The sequence below is a fragment of the Malania oleifera genome, chromosome 10, assembly GCF_029873635.1.
Source record: "Malania oleifera isolate guangnan ecotype guangnan chromosome 10, ASM2987363v1, whole genome shotgun sequence".
NCBI classification, from domain to species: domain Eukaryota; kingdom Viridiplantae; phylum Streptophyta; class Magnoliopsida; order Santalales; family Ximeniaceae; genus Malania; species Malania oleifera.
This window is the reverse complement of record NC_080426.1, coordinates 49,898,807-49,926,498: the sequence shown is the minus strand read 5'-3', so window position 1 is coordinate 49,926,498 and position 27,692 is coordinate 49,898,807. Positions and strand designations below refer to the sequence as shown.

At 35.0% G+C, this 27,692-nt stretch overlaps 1 protein-coding gene across 4 annotated transcripts in view; it reads left to right on the top strand.

Annotated features, from left to right (window-relative positions):
• Positions 1-9,018: 9,018 nt before the first annotated feature.
• Positions 9,019-27,692, top strand: part of LOC131165813 (golgin candidate 4) — a 41,573-nt gene continuing 22,899 nt past the window's right edge. Inside the window, exons 1-4 of one of the 4 annotated variants that reach the window (XM_058123911.1) lie at positions 9,019-9,459; positions 10,183-10,281; positions 25,460-25,567; positions 25,899-26,082. In XM_058123911.1, the coding sequence (XP_057979894.1) occupies positions 9,253-9,459; positions 10,183-10,281; positions 25,460-25,567; positions 25,899-26,082 (598 nt within the window). In that variant the 5' untranslated portion in view covers positions 9,019-9,252. Of the gene's footprint in view, positions 9,460-10,182; positions 10,282-25,459; positions 25,568-25,898; positions 26,094-27,692 lie in introns of all 4 variants that reach the window. The other 3 variants (XM_058123910.1, XM_058123908.1, XM_058123909.1) reach the window with 3 other exon arrangements.

Below are 27,692 nucleotides of genomic sequence, written 5' to 3'. Positions count from 1 at the left end.
AATATTAGGTCGTTACACTAGTAATTGAGTTAGGTCTTGGCACCACCCGTAAAGTGTTGCTGGGTTATAGCTCCGCCTGGTAAGTGTAACTGGAGTTTACCTTGCCCCATAAGGAAAGGCTGTAAACGGTTTCTACTCCGCCCGGTTAAGTGAGCAGGGATAGTAGAATCCTTGGGGGGTATACCCAAGGCAGGGACGTAGGCTGGTTCGGCCAAACCTCGATAACAAATATTATGTGTGTCTCTCTCTATCTCATTTATATTTCCACACTTTAATTTTCACATGTGTATGCTTTTATATTTATTGTTATAATTATTTGCATGCACACATTAAATTAAATGAGATATGTTGCACTTGTGTATGTTCGCATTAATTGGTGAATTATTTTACATACACACCTAAATATTTAAATGGGATATGATGAGGTATTTGTATGCTAATATTTAATTTGTTATGAATGCCTTATTGGTTTTAAATATTAGCATACATGATCATTTGGGAATTGAGACTGCTTAGAAAGACCATAAGTTACGAAATACTATCTGAGATCTTAAATTGACCTAGGAAATTTTTTTTTTTTAAATCTCCAATTCACCCCCTCTTGGGATCACACCATTCATATCAAATATTATATAAGATATGGATGCTTTTATATCAGATTGAATTTCAATCTATCCACCCCCAAATTCAACGCCCCTTCTCTCTCCCTCCGTTTTTATCTCCCTCTCTCTCTCCTTTTAATTTAATTAATTATTTATTTATTTCATTTCTTAATCCTTAAGAAATTCTTAAAATTATGAAAATACCCTCCAATTCTCTATAAATAGAAAAGTTCTTAATTCTTTTTTCATAAAAAAATTCAAAGAATAGTTGATTGAAAGGTAAGTAAGATTATGTCAGTTTTTTATTAAAATATTTATAAATTTATTTATCTTGGGATAATTTACAACATTATTATATTATGTTAAAAATACATACTTTTAGCACGAAAATCGTGTGGCATGAGCTTATTTTTATTTAATTAAGTTGCATGTTAGATATGGTAAAGTTATACGATATCGTTTTAATTGCATATATAAGGGATATGTTTGGTGATATCAAGGTAAAGGGGGGCGGCGATATGTAACGCCCTAATCCTCGGGACTTTGGTCCGAGGGCTTGCTGAATTGGGAGGACTTATGGAATAGGCTTATCAGAAGGGGTAGGGTGCTAGATAAGTGCTCAATTTCAGTGAGTGTTTGGATATGTACCAGATGTTACCACTAAAAAATAGATTGTTATATATAAGTAAATATGGCTCACAATATTAAATACTATTTTTATGATACTATTTTTATTACATAAATTATAATTGTATATTTTAAGAACCTTGATGGCTCGAATGTTGTGAATGCTCGGTACTGTAACTTACAGATGAATATGAGTGCAACCACACTGTTGTATAAGTGTTGGTGGACGATAGTGGATTTATCTTGAGTGCACACCTAGTTATATTATGCACACAACTTATATTATTGTATTAATGGAATATTCACATTTTATATGATGATGTTTTTTAACCTTAATATTAAAAAATAAAATACAAAGAAATTGCATCCCCTCAAGTTTGTAACAACTACCAAAGAACCTCCTGACATTATAATTTATTAATAAAAATTATGTTAATTGACTGTCGATTGACAATTACTCGATCTCAAAAATGGGCTGCATCATTGATGCAATAATATTGTTATCGTTTCATCCAAATAATAATATATCAATCCTTGTAATAAATTAAAATCCAAGTAAAATAATGAGTATTCACATGTGTGGATTGGGTTTTGATGCCTCAATGACAGATGATGATCCTAAAAATGATTAGGTGTGGGAGATCATACATGTTAAAGTTCTATGGAGTCATCATTTATCCTTTTTTTTTCCCCACTTACACATGATTAATTTCACTTAATTGATTAATTGGTCATTAGCTAAAACTGGTTTGAGAAATCAGTAGTCATCATCTAAGATATCAAAGTCAAGTTTGAGAGTATGGTTGTGTGATGGGAATGTTGTGGAAAATGAATTGCATGACAGAATATCAAATCAAACACATGCAGCACTTAATGATGAAAATACAGAAACAAACCACAACAATTATATGAAAGCAATAACAACAATAACACAATGAATTTCGTGATTCAACAATGCCTACATCCACGAGAGCAAACGACAATAATTCACTATCTTCTTTGTCCAAAGGACATGAACAATACATCAACCTTTTTTATCAAATAAATCACAAATGACATACAAATAGAATTCCTGGAGGTTTCCCCTCCAAACCCCAACCAAATAAATGTCCCTTTCTTTAAATTTGAAATTTGGGCTGGACATCCCGAGCCAAACCGTCAACGGTTTTAGACAGAGAGCAAAACTCTGAAATTCTGAGCCAAACCATTGAAATTTCCGTCAACTAATTGGCCAAACCATTGACGTCTTCCCTTACTTCACCCCAGCATCTTGATTTTCTACCATGTTTTCTCCTTTGTGCACATTTCCATTCAGTATATGAGCCACATATCACAACAATCTCCATCTTGGCGAACATATGCCCCTTAGGATAAACTGAAAACATAAATCTGTTAGGTCAAGCTCTGAAGGTTGATAGTTCTAAGGGGGAAAATAAAAAAATCTGACATCTTGTTATGGCATTGACGTCTAGGGCATACTTCTTTTGATTACCTCAATAAATTATTTCCTAATTTATTTGCACAATTTGATGTTTTTAGTTTCCAATGTGATGTTTGTGAACTTACAAAGAGCCATTGTGATTCATTTCCATTAACTTTGAATAAAAGTTCAGTTCCTTTTATGTTCCTTTTATGGTTATACATTTTGATGCTTGGGGTCCATCCAAAGTCACTACCTTGGGTGGATCATGTTGGTTTGTTACTTTTATTGATGATTGTACCATAATGACCTGGGTATGTTTAATGAAGTCCAAAGGGGAAGTGAACTTTTTATTTAAAAATTTTCATAAAATGGTTTATACACAGTATATTGCACAAGTTCAGGTCCTCCACATTGACAATGGAGGAGAATATTTGAGTTTTGAATTGCAACAATATTTGGAAGCACATGAAATTATTCATCAAACTACTTGTTCCTATACAGCCCAATAGAATGGTGTAGTTGAGTTGGAAAATCATCACTTATTGGAGGTTGTCCGTGCTTTATTGATAGAAGCTCAAAAGTCGTTATGTTATTGGAGCGAAGCACTTACTTATGCAACGTATTTGATCAATCGAGTATCCTCGAGTACTATTGATTTCCATACACCATCCCAAGCTCTTTCTAAAGCGATTGTTGCCCCAACTGTCCCAAACTTACCTCCTCATGTATTTGGTTGTGTAGCATTCAAACACCTTCATAAGCATCAGCGCAATAAGTTGACACCTCGAGCATCACAATGTGTCTTTATTGGGTACGCTACTCATCAAAAGGGGTACTGGTGCTATTGTAGAAACCCAAACTTAGAAAATAAAAGAAAAATAAATAAAATAAAAGAAAAATAAATAAAGGAAAGGAAAAATAAGAAAAATGAAGGAAGGGTTTTGTGCGGGGCAGCTTTCCTATATATAGATGTTAGTTCATTTTTTTTTAGGAAATTCCTTTCCTTCTTTCACCTAAAACTAGGGTTTTAGGATTTTATCTTTCACGAGTCCCTCTTACTCTCCCGAGCTCACCCGAAGGTCTCTCACACTCTCCAGTGGTGCCTCTCATCTTTCCGGCTTGTGGGCTCCCGTTCTTTGGCAAGTTTGGAAAGCTCGAGTTTTTCTTTCCCATTCTTTTTGGGTTGTTTTCAAAAAAACATGCAAGGGGAATAAGTTATACCAGCTTTTTATTAAGTTTGAACCGGTTAATTTTGAGTATATAAGCCCATTTATATATGTATGATTCTTGGAATGGATTAGGCATTTGAAAATGATGGTTTTTTTTTAATTATAATTCAAATTTGAGGAAAAACCAATGTGAGTAGGGTAAATCATTTAATTATAGTATATAATAGTATGGTTGACATTCAAACATTGTGGCATAAGAATAACTCTTCATAATTAACTGGTTGTGGATACTGACCAGTTGTGATTACTGTGGTAAATGCATTGATGTGTTTGGATGATTTATTATGTGTGGTTATTCGTGTATTTCACAATATAACGTTGGCAGGTTTGGGGAGTTTGTTATATTGCCCTGGATATAAATCATGATATAACGTTGGCAAGCCTAATGAGTTTATTATATTGTCATTTATATGAATGGGGGTAAAACATTGGCAAGTCTGAGGAGTTTGTTTTACTAATTTACTATGGATAGGTCATGGTGAAAGTGTAATGGTGGATGTCGGTGGGGAAGTATTGGTGTAGTATCATGTGGGGATGTGTATCCTATGTGGATGTGAATGAACCTGTGTGGATGTACTGTGGTGTATGTGCATGTGAGCTTATGTATGTGAACTCAAATGCATAAATAATCTAGGCAAAGTAAAACTCTCCGCCTAAGGGCTTATTGAGTAAGGTGAGTGCCCTAATCAGTTCAGTTATAGCCTCACCCAATTTTAAAAAAAGGCAAAGTTACAAATCAGAGTAAAGGGACGATACATGTGTGGTCGTGTAATCTCCCTAATCTTTGGGAACTTTTATTTATAAATGTTTATGCATGTGTGAATGTAGTCTGTATGTGTCTTCTCAGTTAGTGTTGACTAATTAACAACTATATTTTATATTTACTAAATCTCATCTGCCACACACTGTTATAATTTATTTCATCCTTACTGAGAAGTGTCTCACCCAGCGAATTATTAACTTTTCAAGTCCTTCTGGTGATCGACCTTAATAGCCTCTAGGATAGGGTTTAGTTTTGGTAATTATGAGTGGTTGTAAGAATTGATATATGCATAGTTTATGTCTTTAAATACTGGTTATGTAATAGGGAGTGAATGGATACACTTTTTGGATGTACATAATAGAACTCTGGTATTTTATTTGAGAATGTTCAATAATTTTCCACTGTGTGAATGGTATTCATGGTATTAGAGACAGACAATTGGTCTCATAACACCCAAAGTCCCACTCGGTGGGTTCAGAGCGTTACAACTATCATCCTCCAACTCAACGAATGTTTATTACTTTGGATGTTGTCTTTCATGAAGAATCCATGTATTTTTCCTCTTAGTCTAAACTTTAGCAGGAGTATTAGGAGGAAGTTTAGACTCTAGACTATGGTGTTGAGGAAGCTCAGACTCTAGACTATGATGTTCTCATTTCTAAATAAGGGAAACTCCCTAAACATGGTAACCGTGATGTGGGTAATTTGGATACAAGTGGTATAAATTTGGATGCTATTGGTGATGAACACTCACAACTTAGGTTGACCAATCAAGAAGTGGGTGAATTGGATTTGAGATGTATACCTTTGGACCAAAGTGGTGATACACACCTAGAAACTGAAGTCATGGCTCCACCTTCGTCCGAGTCCCTCGCACCACAGGCAACTGATACACCAAACCAACCGCTTGGTGAGGATGTTCCTGAACTAGTTAGAAAATGGCTACCACAACGTCACACTAGAGGTATTCCTAAATGCACATATGAACCCAATCCTTCTAGTAAAGTTAAATATCCTATGAGTTACTATGTGTCTAACCATCATTTGTCGGAATCAAATCAGTCATTTATAAATCAATTATCTACTGTATCTATTCCTAACAATGCGTAGGAAGCCTTAGCCAACCCAAGGTGAAAAGCTGCTATAAATAAGGAAATGAAATCCTTACAGAAGAATCAAACTTGGGAACTTGTTGTTTGTCCACCAGGAAAGAAACCAGTTGGATGCCGGTGGATTTTTACTATGAATCACAAAGCAGATGGTGCAATTGAACACTTTAAAGCAAGATTGGTTGCAAAAGGATACACCCAAACCTATAGGATCGATTATACAAATACTTTTGCACCTGTAGCTAAAATCAACACAGTTTGAGTATTGTTGTCTCTAGTTGTGAACTTGGATTGGCCATTACAAAAATTTGATGTGAAGAACGCCTTTCTACATGGAGAGTTGTCCGAAGAAGTCTACATGGATCTCCCACTAGGAAGCATGATACTAAAAATACATAGTCAGAAGGTGTGCAGATTAAAGAAATCATTGTATGTGTTGAAACAATTTCCAAGAGCATGGTTTGGAAGGTTCACAAAGACTATGATAACCTTTGGCTACCATTAAAGCAATTCAGACCACACTTTATTCCATAAAAAACGACAAGATAAAATCACTGCACTCATCGTATGTGTAGTTGACATGGTAGTCATAGGAAATGACCATGAAGAAAGGAAAACACTACAGAGTTACTTGTCTAGAGAATTCAAAATGAAAGACCTCGGTCCCTTGAAAATTTTCCTTGGAATTGAAGTGTCCCAATCTGATAAAGGGATCTTTCTCTCTCAAAGGAAATATGCCTTAGATTTGTTCTAAGAAACTGGTATGTCAGCATGTCAACCAGCTGATACACCAGTGGAAGAAGGTTTAAAATTATGTGTTAAGGGATTTAGGCTATCCGCCTGGGCAACCAATTTGACTATATTGTGACAATAAAGCAACATGTGATATTGCCTATAATAGGGTTCAACATGATCATACAAAGTATATAATGGTAGACAAAATTTTCAATTAAGGCTAAGTTGGATGAGCAAATTATGAAGTTGCCTAACGTTCGATCAGAGGATCAGCTAGCCGATATCCTCGCCAAAGCAATTTCAAATCAAGTGTTCTTAAATTTTTTGGGCAAGTTGGGCATGTGTGACATCTATGCACCAATTTGAGGGGGAGTGTTGAAATATTGGGTTGATAGTCAACTATTCTTGTAATTAAATTTGGAATTCTTTCATATTATAAAGACAATGTAATTGTCCAGTAGGTGTGAACAGATTCATTATATGTGTAGTTTGATTGTAGGAACAATAGTTTGGTTATAGGATCTATACCTCTGACCCATCTCTATATGTATTGTATGAATTCATCGAAAAAAAAAGAACAAACAAAATATTCTTCTCAAACTCTGCTTTTCAAGTCATGTGGCTGCTATGTAGCTTTTGTTTTGTGTGTCCATATGGCACTTTTTATTTTTTTTTATTTTTAGCATTTCCAACATAGACAATTGGGTGTTATTGCTTCTCTATCTGCCCTTATATCAAAGCATGATTTTTATTTATTTTTTATTTCAAGTCATGTATTTAGACTTTTTTTTTGCCTATTCAATTCTTAATGATATCATTTAATTAAATAGACCACGTCTCTTCCTAAAAGAAAACCTTTTGCTTTTATGAGATTTCATGTTGGTTATATATATATATATATATATACAAGGTATGGACACAAATAAACTTATGATAGGCATTTAGTTTCCTTCCTTGTAGGAGAGAGGGAGCTGATGCATAGGAAGTGGTGTGTTTTGTTGTAAAGCAATTTGTGCTTTATCTCATGTTTTTCATAGGCACCAACCAATCAACCCACTTATAACTAGGCCTAGCAAAACAGGTCTAGATCCGACATGTCACCCGTGACCCGCTTGGTTAAAACGGGTATGGGTCCATGAAAATCAACTGGTTTATAAATAGATCAACCTATGACCTGCCCATTTATAAACGGGTCAACCCAGGTTCGAGTCAGGTCACCCGCCCATTTATAAACGGGTCAACCCGGGTTTGAGTCGGGTCACCCGCCGGGTGAACCGTTTACTTGCCTCACGTTCAATAAAACTCAAACCCAAAATGAAATACCCTAAATCCTATTCCAAATTCCTCACCGCGGTTGCCTCCTCCACACAGGGTGATCTAGTCGGTGTTCTAGGGATGCATTTCTAGTTCTACGGCATCTTTGTCTCAGTCCCTTATTGCTGGAGTCCTTGCCACAGACCATGTTGGTTTTTGCTGCAGTCTTTGCTGTCCTATTATCCTGCTATTACAACATTTTCCTTGGCTAAAGTTTGAAGATGAGAGATAAGAGATGAGAGCTAGAGTAGCAGGAACTCTTTCGGGCTCATACCGACGCAGGTGGGGTTGTTTGGCACTCGCCATCGCCACTTGCTGATCTCTATCTGTTGGAATTGGTGTGATCCCAAGAAGGGGGGGGGGATGAATTGGGAGTTTAAAAACTTTTCGGCTAATTTAAGTGTTTCACCGATTCATCACATATCATATCCCGTTCAGTATTAAACGCATGTATGTAAGAATATTAAGCTATTTTAGTTCATGCATACATGTGTATGTCATTTAAAGTAAATGTATGCGTGCAACTAAATATAACGGTAAATAAATAGACATACACACGCTAAATTTAAAGTGCAGCAATTTAAATGAGATAGGGAGAGAGAGACACAAGATTTGTTATCGAGGTTCGGTCAAACCAGTTTACATCCCCGCCTATATATATTTATATATATATATTAATTAATATTGCATGTATTAAAACCCAAACTTTAAAATATGAAAAGAAAGACAATCATATTTTATGGTAAAATATTTATTTTATTAAAATTCATTTTATTTGTTTGTAAATAGTTATTAACAAAATTATATAGTTTCATTATGTATAAGCTTTTTATCTTCATAGGTATATAAAATTTGTTTATTAATACAAATAGATTGGGTGAAAAATATAATGTTATTTCTACTCACCATTTAAAATTATTTTAAAAAGTAAAATCAATATTTTGAAGGTAATTTAATTTTATTATTTTAATATTTAAATAAAAAATAAATAGTATAAATATTTTGTTTTATAATTCATACGCAAAGCGCGGGTTAATATCAGAAAAATTTTAAAACATATTGACGACTAAAACTTTTATTTATTTTTTTCGGGCAAAAAATATGTGCAGAAAGGGCGAAACCAATAGTCGGCAACTTCTACAACACGGGCGGGCCACCGGGCAACGTGCTTTGTTCCTAAAAAATTTATTTATTTATTTATTTATATTTATGTAATAATGTCTGTCCTTGGATCTACCAAAAACCCCCTAATTACAGCGTCGTAACACCCCCTCCTCTCCCATCTCTCTTCGCTGTCTTTCGAAAATACTCGATTCTTCCTTCCTCCTCATCTCTGTCACGCCCCCATTCGAGATCCTCGGCTATATCTCGCAGATTTTTGATAATTTTGAAGGCAATTCCTGCAAACTTTGTTGTTTCTAGGAATAAGGGTTTGGCGGGATCGATTTGAATGATGTGGAGCTCAATTGCTAACCTCAAAGAGAACCTCAATAAGATCGCGCTCGACGTCCATGGTTCTGACGAAGAGCTTGAGATCTACGGCGGCGATGAGGATTCTTCCGTTTCTGATCGGCGAAGTTCTCACAGTTTCGCGCATTCGAAATCGGCCTCGCGCTCTCCGGTGGCCAATGGGATCGATTCTCCTTTTACTCCCGAGGTATTATTATGCTTGTCGTCTTAATTTTGTGATTGTTGGTCGGTTCTGTTGTTTAATTTTGCTGTTTGTTCGGTATTTAGACTGCACAGCATGGAGGATTTGAATGCGTCCAAGTGTCTGAATTTGCCATTGTATTCTTTAATGAGAAGTTTTCTTGACATTTACTATTAAATATTGTTTCGGTAAACCCGTGGATTGTGTGGTAAAATTGGGGGTGGCAAGAAGATATTGTATTTAAACAAAGTTGTAGGTTTGTGAATTACGGTAATAGGTTGGGATAAAGACTGTGTTAAAAGTAGGAATTCGAAGCTATTGTTTTTCATTTTTGTGAGCCTTATGATCGTGCTCCTTCTGTTATTATGTGAAATAGTCACTTCAAATACCGATGTCCTAGCAGTTGTGATCTAGTGGCATGAGAATACCCCCATTATACCAAGTTTCAGTGCAAGTGAACACGTGTCTGAGTATATTCTGTGGATTGCAGCAAATTGTGGTTACAGATTCTTTTTTCATAAATTGGATTCTACTGGGTGATGATGGGCTTTAATTTTGAAAATGTTCATATTTGTAAGTTAAAAATTTTGAACTTCAATGGATTTAATGAATGGGATTGGCATTGGCCATTTTTATATGTTATCTGATTGCAGCTGCTTGTTTAATTGTTTTCAGATTCAGTATTTTGCTAAATAATATAGTATTTCCTATGTTACGTGCTTCATGCAGATTGAACAATACAAAGCAGAAATCAAGAAGCTTCAAGAATCTGAGGCAGAAATTAAAGCATTGTCAGTTAATTATGCAGCTTTATTAAAGGATAAAGAGGTACTTAACAGCTTTTGGTTTGTTTTGTATCCATGCACCATGGTGTTTGTTAACAATTACTGTTGTAAGAAGTCTCTTTTTGGTTCATTGGTATGTTGGTTCTCACTTAGCTTTAAGACTGACTTTTAAGATGTTGATGAACAGATGGTTGTTGGCTATTAGCTTTGGATTCCATGTGTATTACTTTGATGTTTTGTGAGTATCTTGTTGAGAGATATATCTTTAAAACTGACTTCTAAGATGTTGACGAACAAACGATTATTGACTATGATCTTTGGATTCCATGTGTTTTGCTTTGATGTTTTGTGAGTATATTATTGAGAGATATAGCTTTGTCATTTCTACTTTAGATGTTCGATTGATGTTGTCACAATCCATAAATTATGACACTGTCTTGAGCCTCTTAAATACTTAATGAAACTTTAGAACTACTTTTCCTCTAAAAGTTAGTTGCCTTGGGACAAAATCGTCTTTCATGTTTCGCTTTGGTCTTTCTTAGTTTTTCTTGAGATTACTCCCATGGAGTGCCTGTTTTGAACATTAAGTGGGATTTGCTAAGTTCATTGGTTTGAGATTATATCTTCTATGTTCTTTTCCACTTTTTTCCTTATTTTTTTTTTTGGGGTCTTGTTGGTCTGGGTATGGCAGCCAAAAGGGGAGGAGGGAGGGTTGTTAAATTAGGTGTGATTAAGTTTTTTTTATGGATATGAATTTAACGACTAAGTGTGGAAGTAATCACTCATAGCAAGTAATAAAAACAAATAAGAGTAATTAAGAAAATAAAAGACAATTCACAAGATTTATAGTGGTTCTATCTCCTTCGACCTATGCCCACTAATTTTTTTTCACTAAAATAGCAAACAAAACACTTGCCCTTAGCATACAGATCTTAGATGCACAACGGATACTTGATTCAAAACATGTAAATGAACATATGGTACACTTCAAATCAAATTGATTCACATAGACACGATGAATAATTAATGACTTTCAAACACCATAGCTAAGAACACTAAATGATCACTGTGTAGAACTGAGCTACATAAGGCTGGCCTTATTGTCAATTTTTGCGCATCCACGACAGTGATGATATGTCTCAAGGTGTTCGTCATGGGTGATCATTAGCATCTGTAAGTCATCACAGACTGCTCACAAATAAGTTTCATAGTGTTGCATATGCAGAGAGAATTTTCAGAAACTGAGAGTGCACGAATGTAAGCTCTCTTATAATTTTCAAAAAGCCTGTGAGAAGTTTATATAATTATATTCGATAAAAGATTAGGTTAAATGAGAGGTCCTTTAAGATCTCAATTTTATCCCCTTTATTTGCCCTTTTTGTTTAAACACAATGAACAAGAACGGGTCACAATGTGAAATTTAAATAATTTCCGAACAAAAGAGTGTTAGATTCCTTAAAACAAGGGTTGTTGTTTCCTCAGGGATGGATACTATTATAGTTGACTTAGCAATAATATAGAAGAATTCTCGTGAACAAGTGGGTTGTTGTTTCCTTAGGGATGGATATTATTTTAGTTGACATAGCAATAATATAGAAGAATTCTCCTTATCAGTGTTTTAAAAGGTGTTTTCAATGGCTCCGCCTCGAGGCGTTTTGGGGCCAAACCACGTCAAGGCACTTTTCTAAATGTGCAAGACCTGAAAGGCGATTGCTTTTCTATGATGGGTGAACGCCCAAGAGCAAAAGATTCCCCTTTGACACCTTTGGAAAGGGAGTGTATGCATAATGAGAACAAACATCAGAAGGGGCAAGCAAAAGAACAGATTAGGGCTTTAAGTGATGTTCTGCAGCAGAAAGTGAAGAGATGAGCTGCAGCTTTTCTGATCTCTCTTTGCCCTTGACCCAAATCTGTTTGTACCACCTTATTCACTCTTTGGTTGCTGGTTGCATGCAGGGATCTTCGTAGATGACCTCTCTTGACCCTTTCTTTACCTCTGACGAGTTTCTCCGATCAATGATTGACCCTCTCTCGACTTTATCTGTTCTAAATGGTTCCTTTGTACTTGATTCTCTATAGGATGATGAGGTGAGAAGTGCAAAAGAGAGTCGTGAGAAGGGCTGAAGTGCTGATTTCATTGAATCTCTTTGACTCTCAAAAGCAATGTGCTTTATCCTTATTGGATGGAAGGTAACACATTACTAATTGTATTTCATCGGAAAGGCATGTGGCTGTGGCCTTTTCATTTATGGGCAAGGACAGCTGGAGTTATATGAAATTGAAGTCTTAGAAATTATTTTATAATTTATTTAAGAAAATTTAATTATTTATAATATATAAAATATATTTTTATACATTTAAAAAAATTAAAATTAAATTCCCTTGTCCAGAGTAAAATGCTTCACCTTATGTCTTCACCTTTGAAAACACTAAAATTCACTATTTAAAAACAACCGCTAATTTGAATCAATCTTATTCCAAAAATAATTGTACATATATAAGATAAACACAACCAGTTGCTCATGAGCCATTTGACCAGAAGAGATGGGAATTCCAAATTGAAATGGCTGAACCACTCTTAGCTTTCAAATTGAAGCTTTATATCATGTGCTCAAAATTCAATCTGCAAAATATTAATCATGAATACATTTAATTAAACATATAATGAAATTTGGAAGTGGATTATTCATAAGTAGATGAGTTAATAACTTTGAAAATAGCTAGTTCAGAGTACAACCCAAAAGGAGTATTATTATTATCTGCACATGATTGCAGGAGCGCACACTGAAATACCATACATAATTAGCAGAGCACCGGGGCACTACTCTCAGGAGGTCCTAATAGGAGGAAACCTTGCCCTCCCCATTATATTTCTCACTTAGTAATAATTTTTTTTGGAAAAATTAAGAATCATATATTAGCACCGAAAGGGATGCAAAAAAAATAAAGCTATCAAGCCTTACACTCGATCAGTCAACTTATCAAATCTCCTAATCCCTGAATATCTGCTTCTTACATCCAGAATTGCTCTTTGCACAGTAGGCTCTATGGTTACCTGAATCTTTCATATATCATGTAGCTTCTGGCCTTCCAAGTATGAGAAGCGTAGATGCCTAAGACAGCTTGTTGATTTCATCAGGAGAATTACCCAGAGCAATGAGCCAATGCATATTCACCTCTCAATTTTGTAGTAGTTCTATGAAGTTTTAGATCTGCAGTGACTCCCTTTAAAATCTTGAGTAGTTGAAGTAGTGAAAAACAGATGGCTTCTGGTTTCAGGATTTGACCCACAGATTTTGCAAATAATATCAGCCGCTTTGGCCCAAGAAACTGGTTTTTGAATCTGGATAGCCTGCCTTGTATTGCTAGCCAAGAAATAAAAAAGTTTTTTAGGAATACAGTGCTTAAATCAAATGAGGGTGGCCCAATTAACAGGGCATTTCTTTTCTCTTATAGAGTTCCAGGCTAAGGAAAATTTGAATGCCCCTGCTGAGTTCAGGTGGGGTATATGGTGTCTTCATTGCAGCATAAAGAATACTGTTTAAGGTGGCTTTGGTCTGAGATACATTTGCTGTTTGCCTTATAGGCTAAATCCAACCATTCTCATTTAGCAGGTTAGCTGCTTTTGCATTTAAATGAATGCTAAACTCAATTGGCAGGTGGGTTCTATGATGTTCAATCACTGTGGGTGCCAAATATCAAAGAATACAAAAGAAAAATTTTCATTCCAAGTAATATCTGCAGCTTTGGCCCTAGTAACTGGATTTTGAGTCTGGGTAGCCTCTCTTGTATTGCTAGCCAAGCAATAAAAGAGTGTTTAGAATGCATTACTTAAACCAAATGAGGGTGGCCTAATTGACTAACCAAATGAGGATTGCCTAATTAACTGGGCATTTCTTTTGTCTTATAGAGTTTTAGGCTGAGGAAATGTGAATGCAGTGCTTAAACCAGATGAAGGTGGCCTAATTAACTGTGCATTTCTTTTGTCTTATAGAGTTCCAGGCTGAGGAAATGTGAATGCTCCTGCAGAGGTAGGTCCCAGTATATAGATAGTGTCTTCATTTGCTGCATCAAGGGTACTGTTAAGGTGGCTTTGATCTGAGACACATTTTGTGTTCACCTTCTTGGCCAAATCCAACCATTTCCATTTTGTATGTCAGCTACTTCTGCATTTAAATGAATGCTCAAATCAATTGGCTGGTGGGTTCCATAATGTTGCAATCACTGTTTGGATATCAATTATCAAAGAATGCAGAAGAGAAAGTTTCCATTTCCAATCTTGTCTTGCATTTAAAGTTGGGGTGGGGCCGAGGATCTGACCTTTGGAATTCTCTTCCATGTCCATGTACTCCCAGATGAGGCCTTTACAAATTACAGCCGATATACTTCTACCTTTTAGTTTTTGTAGGTGCGAGTCTGAGTAACCTATAGAAAAATTGATGTGCATATGCGCCTAAGAAGCTTTATAACAGCTGTTTCACTCCACTTCGATAGCAATTTGAATCCTATACTTCTTTCGTGGCATCCTGCCATTTTTGTTGCAGCTGTGTGTATTCCAGTCATTTCCTCTCCATAAGAAAGCCTTGAATCTTCTTTCAAGTTCCTTAGTAACAGATTGATGAAGAAATAGTATTGTTGATCAGTAACTCTTGACTGCTTTGGATAATGGATTTGATTTGTTAGATTACCACTTTACCTAAAACCTTAAGCTGTTAGGTTGTGGGCCAACAATGTATGTCAAGCTTTAACATAATTAAATGCAATCTTCCACCATATTATAGGTATTTAAGTGTCCAAGCATGTATTACAACAGCAGCAGCAACAACAAAAACAACAACAAAAAACCAAGCCTTAAGTTCCACTATGTGGGGTCTGCTACATGAATCCTTTATTGCCAATTTACATGATCATGGGCAATTTCCTCCTACAATTTAGGGCTATTAAATCCTCTAGTCACTATCTCATTCCCAGTTATTTTGGGTCTACCCTTATCCCTTTTATTGCCTCTTATAGTAACTAGCTCACTCCTCACTAGCGCAATATTTGGCTGATGTTGTACTTGCCCAAACCATCTCAGCTGCTCCTCCCTTATCTTCCATAGGAGTTCTGCCTGGCTTACCACGAATTTGTTCTTTCCTTAGTTTATCTTTTAACGTTATACTACCATCTTAGCATTTTCATTTAGATAACTTCTACTTGGATATGTTGTTTCTTAGTTGTCTAATATTCTAATTCATATTGCATAGATGGTCTTACAATCCCTATAGAACTTTCCTTTTAATTTAAGAGTATTTCACAATCACACAACACACCTGAAACATTTCTCCATTTTACCCAACGTGTGTTAACTCTATCTATTACACCACCTTCAATTTCTCCTTCAATTTGCATAATAAATCCAAGGTATCTAAATCTACTAATGCTATTGATTTCTCGACCATCAAGTTTAATCTTTTCTCCAATATTCTCCTACTATGACTGAAATTCATTTCATATATTTATCTTATTTCTACTTATCCTAAAACTTTTTGATTCTGAAGTTCCTCTCCATAACTCTAACTTAGATTCCTACTCCATCCCTAGTTTCATCAATCAAGATAATATTATCTGCGAACAATATACACCATGGAACCTCATTTTGGACACTCCTTGTAAGTTCATCCATCACTAGTGCAAAAAGATAATGGCTCAAAACAGATCCTTGATGTATATCTATTGTCATTGAAAATTCCCAAGACTTTCCATTTGTAGCCCTAATGCTAGTCATTACTCTATCATTTATATCCCTAACGACATCTGTATACCTACTACATATGTTTTTTTTCCCTAAAACTCGCCACAGAACTTCCCTAGGTACCCTATCATATAGTTACTCTATATTATGGTTTCCCTAAGTCCATAAAAATCATATTCAAGCCCCTCTTCTTTTCCTTTAACTTTTCCATTAATCTTCGTAAAAGATATATAGCTTCTATAGTAGATCTCCTAGGCAGAAAACCAAATTGATTTTCTCAATCCCTAGTTTTAAACCTTAATCTTTGTTCAACTACCCTTTTCTATAGTTTCATTTGTATGACTTATAAGTTTGATTCCACAATAGCTATTACAATTTTGAATATCTCCTTTATTTTTGTGCATGTAGCTATTGAAGTGCCTTTCCTCCATTTGTATGACATTTCTTAGTAAATATTTGTGTTAAATAAATTAGTTGACCATGTAATTCCATACATCACCTAGGCATTTCCAGACTTCAATTGGGATGTTATCTGATCCTATAGCTTTTCCGTGTTTTATCCTTTTTAGTGCAAACTTAACTTCATTAATTCTAATTTTGCGAATAAATATAATATTTTTAGCCTTTCCTCATTTGTCAATTACAAGTTTAAGCTCTCTTCTTGATTTTCATTAAATAGCTTATTAAAGTAACTTCGCCATCTTTCTTTTATGTCTTCTTTCTTAACCAAGACAATATCATCCTCACTCCTTATATATTTTACATTACATAAGTCTCTGCTCTTTCTTTCTCTAGCTTTATCAAGTTTAAATAGTTTTTTTCCCCTTCTTTTGTATCTAATCCAACATATAAATTATTATATGGTCTATGTTTAGCTTCACTTAAGGCCTTTTTTTGCATCTTTTCTCGCCTCTTTATACTTTTCAAAGTTTTCCATGTTTTTACATTTTCTCCGTACCATTTTTTTTCTCTTTACAACTTTTTAAACATCTTGATCCCGCCACCAACTTTCTTTACTATCCAAGGATATTCCTTTTGGTTCACTTAAAATCTCTTATGCTATCCTTTATATAGAGCTAGTAGCTATACTAGTCCAAAAAGTGTTTGTGTCAGCACCATCTCCTATTATCCAATCACCGTTTATGATAGTTTCATCTTTAGATTTTATTATATTTTCTCCCTTCAGTTCCGCAACTTCATTCTTTTGTAATGATTTATATTAATGCTTTCTCTTCTATTTTTTTATATATGTATCTAACACTAAAACTCTATGTTGCATGGTTAAGCTTTCAACTAGGATAACTTTACAATCCTTATATGATAAATGATCTAACACTCCTTGTTAAGGAAAATTTTTTTTTTTTTTATTTTGTCCACTTTTGAAGGTTATTAAGTGTTCTCTCTTCTTAAAGGAAGTATTCATTGCAATGAGAAGATCATACGACACGGGAAGTCGAGGATCAAATCAATTTTTTATTTTGTCCACCTTTGAAGGTTATTAAGTGTTCTTCTCTCTTCTAAAAGCAAGTAGTTATTATAAGATCATATTTCCAAACTTATTGTTATTTCTATATCCATGTCCTTCATGTATCCTCTCATAACCTTTATTATCCTTTCTAATGTGTCCATTCAAATGAGCTTCTATGAATGTTTTCTCACTCACTTATATCCCTTGTACAATACTATCCATATCTTCCTAAAAATTGTCTCTTAAGGTTTTCTGGTAAGCGTATTTGAGGAACACAAGCTAGTATGACATTTATTATCTCTTGGCCTAAAACCATCTTGATTTTTATGGTTCTATTTCCTACACTTTTGATATCTACAACGCTATAGTTTAAGTCTTTGTTTACAATAATTCCTACCTCATTCTTATGTTTATTTTTCTAGTGTACAAAAGTTTGAATTCTGATTTTTCTATTTCTCTAGCTTTCTCCCCTAACCACTTAGTTTCTTGAAGGTAGATTACATTAATTTTTCTTCTAATCTTTTTGTCCACTATCTCTATGCTTTTACTCGTAAGCAACCCTATATTCCAAGTTGCTGACCTAATCTTTGTCTCCTGAACAGCTGAACTAACTTCTTTACTCGCACTTGTCTAGAATGATGCAGGAATCCTTGCATATTTGACACCGTACTTGGGTGTTGACACGGCATGTCGCTTCGGAGTGGCGGCCTAGCCTACCATCACCCATTTTTCGCTACACGTGGTATAAATGAAATTTTTCGCCTGCTGGGGATACTCTTGCAAATAATTAGTAGGGATTTCTATCATAGAGATTTGAGAAGTTTTATGTTGGCTGTTAGCTACTTGACGCAACCTTTCTCCTTTAGCTGGGCTTGGGACTGGTTGTGTGTGAAAAGGTTAGGACATTGAGTGCATCACAGAGGGAGTATATTGTAGTAGTATATTTTTTCAGATCCTTTTTTGTGACTAGAGGTTGCCCAAGGTATTTGACTGGTAGTTGCTCACAAGAACTCTTAAAATTTGAATAATATCCTGCATGCCAGCATCAGAAATACCAGAACAGAAAATCTTTGACTTTGAAGCATTGCATTTTAATCATATTAGTTTGTAGAAGATGGAGAGGGTATAATTTATACTAGCAGTAGGTTTGGTACCCTAGGGCTAGGATTAGCACATCATCAGCAAGTGGATGATAGGACAGTTGTCCATGTACTGCAGCATGCTGTAGTACCATGATTAGCGCTTCTGTGATCATAAGTTCATAACAAACAGGTAGGGAGAAATAGGGTCTCCTTGCCTAATTCACGTCTTACTTTGAAGAAACGTTTGATTGAACCATTTATGGTAATTGAAAAGTAAGGATTTGACATGCATGCTTTTATCCACTGATAAAAGCATAAGAACTCTTAAAATTTGAATAATATCCTGCATGCCAGCATCAGAAATACCAGAACAGAAAATCTTTCTGTTGACTTTGAAGCATTGCATTTTAATCATATTAGTTTGTAGAAGATGGAGAGGGTATAATTTATACTAGCAGTAGGGTTGTTACCCTAGGGCTAGGATTAGCACATCATCAGCAAGTGGATGATAGGACAGTTGTCCATGTACTGCAGCATGCTGTAGTACCATGATTAGCGCTTCTGTGATCATAAGTTCATAACAAACAGGTAGGGAGAGATAGTGTCTCCTTGCCTAATTTACGTCTTGCTTTGAAGAAACCTTTGATTGAACCATTTATGGTAATTGAAAAGTAAGGATTTGACATGCATGCTTTTATCCACTGATAAAAGCATAAGAACTCTTAAAATTTGAATGATATCCTGCATGCCAGCATCAGAAATACCAGAACAGAAAATCTTTCTGTTGACTTTGAAGCATTGCATTTTAATCATATTAGTTTGTAGAAGATGGAGAGGGTATAATTTATACTAGCAGTAGGGTTGTTACCCTAGGGCTAGGATTAGCACATCATCAGCAAGTGGATGATAGGACAGTTGTCCATGTACTGCAGCATGCTGTAGTACCATGATTAGCGCTTCTGTGATCATAAGTTCATAACAAACAGGTAGGGAGAGATAGTGTCTCCTTGCCTAATTTACGTCTTGCTTTGAAGAAACCTTTGATTGAACCATTTATGGTAATTGAAAAGTAAGGATTTGACATGCATGCTTTTATTCACCGAACAAAGTTTTTGAGAGTGCTTATGCGTATGAAGAAATACCAATGGACTGAGTCAAAGGTCTTCATCAGGTCAACTTTCACATCAAATTTGAAGGCTTGATATTTTGACAATAGTTGTGGGTATAGCTCCTTTTGAAGAAAAGCATTGTCATGAGACTAAATGCAGTTTGGTTATGCCCGATGAATGAACCAAGGCATGTTTGCTGTCTGTTGGTGGCCATTATCTTTTAGAGGGCAGGCCTTGGATCAACAGCAAGGTTGCCCCTTTGTGACCTGTTTTCTCGGGTTCGAGTCCAAGGAAACAGTCTCTCTGCATAAAAGAAGGGGTAAGGATGTGTACACTGTGACAACCCTCCCCTTTCATTTGCAAAGTGAGGAGCCTTATGGCCTGGGGTGCCTTTTTTTTTTTTAATATAATTTTTATATGAGGTTACAACAGGCCATAGGCCTAGAGCCCCTTCCAAAAGTTTTTTTTATTGTTTTTTTTTATAACTTTTGAATCAAGGTCAATAAAGTGACATTTGTCTGCTTCTGCAGCTTTAAGTGCTTAAAAAAAAATAATAAGTGCTGACATCCCCACCAACCATATGCCAACGTGCTTTGTAGAATTTGGCATAAGCCATGGGGGCCTGGGGCTTTTTTTGAGGAGGAGAACATAGCTTCAATATTTTTTTTATCAACAGGTTTGCTTAGCAAAGCTTTATCCTCTTCACTCCAGGTGGTATTGACCAAGTTCCAATTGAAATGATTTTTTAGGATAAATCAATGCAATTTAGGAGGTATCAATGAGAGGACGTCAATTCAAATCCTGGATTTTCAAATTGAGAGAGGTAGTGAGAGAGAGCAAGTATTCTCAGCATTTCTCAGTACTCTCAGCATTTCAATTCAGTGGGATCTTTCATTCATTTTTCCCACCAAGAACGTTTTATAAAACTCTTTGACCCCCAAATTTGGAGTATCCTACTTTTATGCAATTCACTGGGTTCAACAAGCAATTGATATTTCACAATCTCCGACTCAGAAAACCTGGCTTGCAGGGTATGACTTCTCATTTTTCTGACCCAGGAAGTAGGAACTTTGTGCAAAACTGAAGCACTTCTGAGATTCCACCACGAGTGTTTCTCAATGCATTTTAATGAATGAACATATTTGGGATTTAGTTCTTTTGTCATTTACTACTGTGACCACCAGGCTGCAACCACTTCATTCTTGCTTTCTGCCTTAACAGTTCCTCCCTAACTCTTAACAAGTTTCAAAGACGTTCCATCTTTGAGTTTACAGTAGTAGCATTTAAGTTGAGGGAGTAAAACCAAGCTAAGCTTGTGATTGAGCTTCCCTTGCATCAGATATTCTGCTGTTGATGTTTTAGAAGTGCCTTTGGAGTAAGATACTGATTTTTATTTAGGAGCTGCATACAATTTACATTGGAGTACCATTAATTATGATCTCCGACATTCTGCCACTGTACTTTAAAATCTCTCTTGCTTAAAGCAATTTAGATACCCGAAAGGGTCTTTAGCTTTTCTGATTTTCATAATGGGACTTTTTTACCATAGCAGGGCAATGGTCAGATAACCTGGGTGGTAGAAAATCAACGTCATTGTGGGAAAAGTAATATTACAATTTGGTGAAATCAGCACTCTGTCCAATTTTCTGGCAATGAAACCTTCCTCCCTTTTGTTAGTCCATGTAAAGAGAGGACCAACAAAAGGGAAGTCTTAGTGTAAAGAAAATATCCAAAATCATTTACAGCTAGCATACTTCCAGCGGAGATCAAATTGCTACTCTCAGATATGCTCCTCACTGGGTTAAAATCTCCTATTACAAGCCATGGAGTCTCATTAATTCTTCTTGAGAGTGCTGTTAAATCAGCCCATAGCATGTTCCTTTTCTGGTTGTAGTTTGAGGCATGTCTGAAAACCAATAATTTTCACCTTATCTTTTGCGTATGCGGAAATATAGCCTGTTTATTTTATTCATATCTATAATGTTGAATGCATTGGGGTTTAATCGTTCAGATTCTTCCAACTGACCTATCACTTCTATAGTTATGTAAGTAAACCCACTTCTTTTGAATGGTGTTTGTCATTTTTGTAAAATTAGCAGTTTTTATTTACAGTGCAAGCATCTGAATGTTTCTTTACGTACTAAGCCTGCTTACCTCCTGCTTTATATGATCATTTTGACCTTTGATTTTCTGACTATTGATTGTAGTCATCATTGAGACTGTTGCTTTGGATTTTCCACTGGCTTAGCCTATAGCTTAGGAGGCCTGCGTTTCTTCCTCCCTTTCTTTTCCTGTTCTGTTGTGCTTCTTTATCCGACATCTTTTGTTTTCTTTGCATTTTAACTACTGTTATTTGTCTGAGCTCTTAAATATTCTTCAGAGTACTTGCCCTTCATCTGATGATTCAGTTCTATTTCTCCACTGCTAGGAAATAGGAATTCTCCATTTTTATTATACAGCCTGATGGCACTTTATCACAGTTCTTTTTCATCAGTTCCTTCCAAGCCATCAAATATCCCATTCAGTACTGCAAAAGAGTTTTCCTGTTGCACGTTGCACCTCAGCCTGCTGAACTAAACTTCCAGCATTGGACTGCTGATTTTTATTCACATGGTCCTTTTCCTGTACAATCACAGCACTTCCTTTGCCTCCTGTTTCGATGATTCTGCAACCTTATTCTCTTCTTCTCTAGTCTTTTTCACCCACTGTTTTTTACCTTTATAGTGCTTGCATTTTGCATTATGCGCAAAAATAGAACAATTTATACACTTTAGGTTGCTATGCATATTTTTCTGCATCTATTATAGGGACTTCTCCATCAGGTATTTTGATGTCCACAAAATTGGGAAGCTCCTCATTCGTATCAATTTCTATACAGTAATACAGGCCCTAGCTGATGAAGGATTTTTCATTTGCTTGTCAAATGAATCAATAGCCGACGCCACCTAGTGAGACTCAAGGCTTGGCTTTTTCTTGTTGTTGGTAAATGAATCAATGTGCAGAGGTTTCCGTACAGAATTGCCAATATGAATTATCCAATGGAAGTCCAATATACAGAGGTAAATTGTAAAATTTAACCCATATATGTATCCTTTCCTGTTGAATGCTGTTCAGTTCAGTCAAAGGATCCATTGAGATAGAACTAGAGTTGTTTCCAATGAACCGGAGGCCATTTTCCAAAATTCAGTGTTTATCCCTGTTCACAAATTTGAAGATGAATGAGCCTGAACGTAGAGAACATATTTCAACCTCATCTATTTTCCTCCAGATTTTTTCTATTATAGTTTGAACAGATGAATAAGGAGGTGGTTCATGAAGAAATTGGACAACTAAAGCATCACTCTATTTTTCTGAACCAATTTGTGAATTTTGCTTCAAAGCACTTGGTTCTCACAATTTGTGCCACACAGGATTTGATCTTCCTTGGGAACATACACAACTTGCTGAGGTCATTTCCTGTGTACTGTTTTATTTCACTAAAGAAGCCTCATGGTTAGCTGCCATCAAAATTGATTAAATTTTGTGATCCAAGCGAAGGATTCCAACAAGACGAGTTTCCAGCAGAAGTTGATCAAATGGAGAAATTCAGTTTGGTGCATGTTTGCTCAACCCTGTTAACAGGAGATGAGAGAGAAAACAAATTTTCTGCTTCAAGCAAAAGATTATTATGCCTTTAATAATTTATTTTTCTCTAAAAAGAAAATTTTTTTTCCCTCCATGGAATATTAACAGCCTGTTTGGAACTCAGAAAATATTGAAGAAAGGAAAGGAAAACACAAAGGATTTCACTTTTGCATGTTTGGTTATCAAGGAAAATAAAAAGAAAAATAAAAAATAGACCAAATCAATGTACAAAAAATAGATATTACACATAATTAATATATAATTTTTCTTAATTTTAATCATATTAGAATAATTTTTTTATTTTAATGGCCTTTGATTTAGAGAGAAAATGTAGTGGACAATGAATTTCCTTCTTGTTTTCCTTTCCTTTCCTTTACAAAATCCTTGATCCAAACTGGCCCTTGGGATAAGCTGATACCTTTTGGGGAATATTAGGGAAACATTACGCAATGGGAACCATGGATGTTGAATCACCAGCCACTGCAGCAGCACTTTCTATGCGACTCAATGATGCTTTAATTCAAGCTGATTGGGTTGGCTATGATCTTTTATTTCCATTGATCTCTTTATATGCCTGTGTATGTTGTTAATTAAGAGGCAGTGTTTTATTTCTTATGGGACCTTTGCTTCCCCTCCCTTTCTTTTTTTTGGCTTCATTTGTTTTTTTTAATTCAATTAGACCACTATTTTGTCTTCATTGAACAGGAATAAACTATCTTGGATGATTTCTTCTCATCTTTTCTCAAAATTGAGACTTTTCACTAGGGCATTTTTCTCTTTCTTCCTTTTATTCCTTCTATTTTGATTTATCTGGACACACTCATTTTTTGACTATTCAATTTGTACTCATTTCTTTGTTGCACATGCAGTTGGATGACTTGACTTATGTTGTCCTGCATGCAACTTTAAAAATTTTGATGATTTCATTGATTTTATCTTTATTTTTTTCAAGCATTTTCATGCACTGCCTTGCATCTGTGTAGCATCTAGATATCTGCTATATTCATCTTTTTTTTTTTTAAAAAATTGATTCTTTTAGCACTGTAACGCTTGGATGGTTTTATAGACCTTCAATGATCCCTCAACATTTACGAATTCCCAGAAGAAAGAAAAGAGGGCCTTTCAATAAGAGATCATATCTAAAAGCTTATAATGGAAGCCTGTTTTGCAGTCTTACTAGTAAGCTGGTATTTTATTAGAGTACAGATCCCTGATTCTTCCTGCCTACACTACTCATATGTAGGTTAATCAAGGTAAATTCTAGCTTGAATTGACCTTTCATCAATCATCACTGCGTGGCAGTGCCACTGCCACGAGGCTTGCTCCCTCTTGACCGTGGATCTTGCTTGATGCTAAAAGCCACTACTCTGGACTGATCTTCTATGATGAGTCAAATGCAACTGATTTGGACAGATCTTTGTTCTGATGAAGTGAATACTTCTCATGATATAATAGCAATGTTAGTTGTTTCTTTTCCACATAGTGCACTTATTTAAACTTCTCTAATTTTAGGGAGTGTCCAACTTGTTGGCCGGTCATAAGTGTGCACAGTGGCCAACTAGTATGGGTTGTATTCCATGCTATTAGATCATGGATACATACATATGTGCATACATACACCTCAATCACTGTGCAGAGTTATATATTTTCACTGTGCTTTAATATATAGAAAGCCATTAGACTTCTACTAAAACAGTACTAAAACTGTTCAATCGTAATTTAATATTTAATTCTTTTGAATCGGACATTTAATAAAACTGTTCAAACGTAATTTGATATAATTCTTTGAAGACATAATATTTAATGAGACTTAGCCATTCTTTTGATAACTGAACTCGTTGTTTTTGGGTTTGCACGATGCATTCTACTGATTGTAGATGTGGTCTGCTTGGTTACCTACAGAAATAATTTCTTTAACTGTTTCTTTGTTATTTCCTCCTAAAAACTTTACCAGTGAGGTATTATTGCATGAAAAATAAAAATCACCTGATCTGCATGTTATGATTCTTTTACTAAAGTTCTAAGTAATTTCACTTCTTCCTTTAGTGTCTTTGCTTTCTTATTTGGAGATGTCTAAAGTCAAATATGTGCCTGGTTTAGCTCTTTCTGAAAGGGTTATGTCTTATATTCTCTTAGTGATTGCACCTTATTTACTCAGTGCATTAGGATTTAGAAAGCCTTTGAAAGTTAAGTTTTATCTTCAGGATCAAATTTCCAGATTGAATAAAGAAAATGGCTCACTGAAGCAGAATCTGAATACCTATAGAAATGACAGTTTGAAATCATCGGCAAATAGCCCAAGTGTGTTCAAGGTACTCTTTTTATTTTTGATCTGTTTTTGAATGCATGTGTACATAATGTAAGTTTTTCATGGTGAATTTTGGCATTAAAAAACTCCCTTCTTGTTGTTATTGAAGAATGAGACATTAATTTCGTTTGAAATTTGAAAACTATTGACTTCATCTGGCGGCTAGTTAGCTACCCCACAACTTCTGAATACTGTTTTGGTTGTACATATAACATTTGCAATGGACTTGGTAAATTATATGAGCTAAACCTTTTTAAGTTTTGTCTCACTGTTTGCAAATAGATATTCCACCTTTTGTACAAGATATAGGTTGATCATGTCTGGGAATTGTGTAGGGCAATGGCGAACAATCACCCAATCGACAGCATAAACTTACAGCTCAAGTGAAGAACCGTCCTAGTGGGAACCCAATAAACAATGGCATTCTGTCTAGACAGGATGGACTAAGCAATGGAATAGCACGTGCTACTCATCCTGATATTGAAAGTGAGATGGAACTAAGAAATGCAAATATGCTGGGTAAGGAAAAGGTAAAAACACTTTGTTCTCTGTTATGCTTTCTGATATAGAGTCCATGTTTTAATTCCTATGCATTGCCTATTCTATAAGTAAGACTGGATGCTGATCCTATCATTTCTGAATTTGAGTTTATGGTTAAAATACTTTTTGACTACATTCTTCTGATTTATTTTTAATTTCTGAGCGTCAACATCTGTACTATATATGAGTATGAACAGTGTAAATGATTCTACAGACAAAAATATCCTTATCTTTCAAAACTAGGGCAAAGCTAAATTTCTAAGAATAATAAGGTCAAACAAATATAGATAAAATTCTGTTACTACTCAATTAAGTAATAGACCTAACTTATAAATAATAAATATTAATGATAAAGTGTCAAATTAAGAATACCTTTCAGATAAGAAAAACAAAATTATTTTGAAATTAGAAAAAAACTTATTAATCAGTTCTCAAAAACAGCAGTTATAAGTTCTGAAGTTGATGGATCACAACCACACAAATATTTAACTATTGATACATAAAAGAAAAGTGTACTAAAATTATTGAATCCTACTAACCCTTATACCATGTTAGAATGGGAAAAAAAAAAAAGATTATACTTTTGATGTTTTCAAAATACCTTATACATCTTATCACATGATAACCTATAATATCACTTGTGTTTCAAAAAATTGCCTAATCTATTTATATGTAATATTTCACATAATTAACTTGGTACTTAATTTAAATAATTTATTTAAATTTTCTATTGTTTATTAAAAAGAACTGTTTCATTCAATATGGTGTAGTGTATAATTTTCTGTTTTAAAATTTTAATTTTTAGAACACTATCTATTAGTAAGTATATATAAATATTAAATAAAAATTATAATTATGACAAAGCATTGGTAATTTGTTTAAAATATTTAAGCTAGTTCTAGATAGCTGTTTAGCAAGTTCATAAAAAAATAAGAATTAAAAATTTCATGAAATAGTATCCTGTTTATGTTTTTATTGTATATGTAACGTGCACACTTTGTGTGTTTCTCCAATATATGCATATGACTCCTTATTTGTACAACAACGACAATAAAACCAAGCCTTATGTCCCACTAGGTGGGGTCGGCTATATGAATCCTTTTCCGCCAATTTATGCGATCATAGACTATTTCTTTTGACAAATTCATTGCTATTAAATCCTTACTCACTATCTCCTTCCAAGTAATTTTAGGTACCCCTATCTTTTCTATTGCCCCCTACAGTAACTAACTCACTCTTCCTCATTGGCGCACTATGTGGCCTACATTGCAAGTGTCCATACCATCTGAGTCGTCCCTCCCTTATCTTATCTTCTATAAAAGTTACATCTAACTTACGTCGAATATGTTCATTCCTTAATTTATCTTTCAGTGTTATACCACTCATCCATCTAAGCATTTTCATCTCGGCAACTTTTACTTTTTGGATATTCTGTTTTTGTCTCCCAAAATTCTGATCCATATAGCGTAGCTGGTCTTATAGCCATCCTATAAAACTTCCCTTTTAATTTTAATGATATTCTACGATCACAAAGCACACTTGAAACACTTCTCCATTTTACCCAACTTACTTTAACTCTATGCTTTACA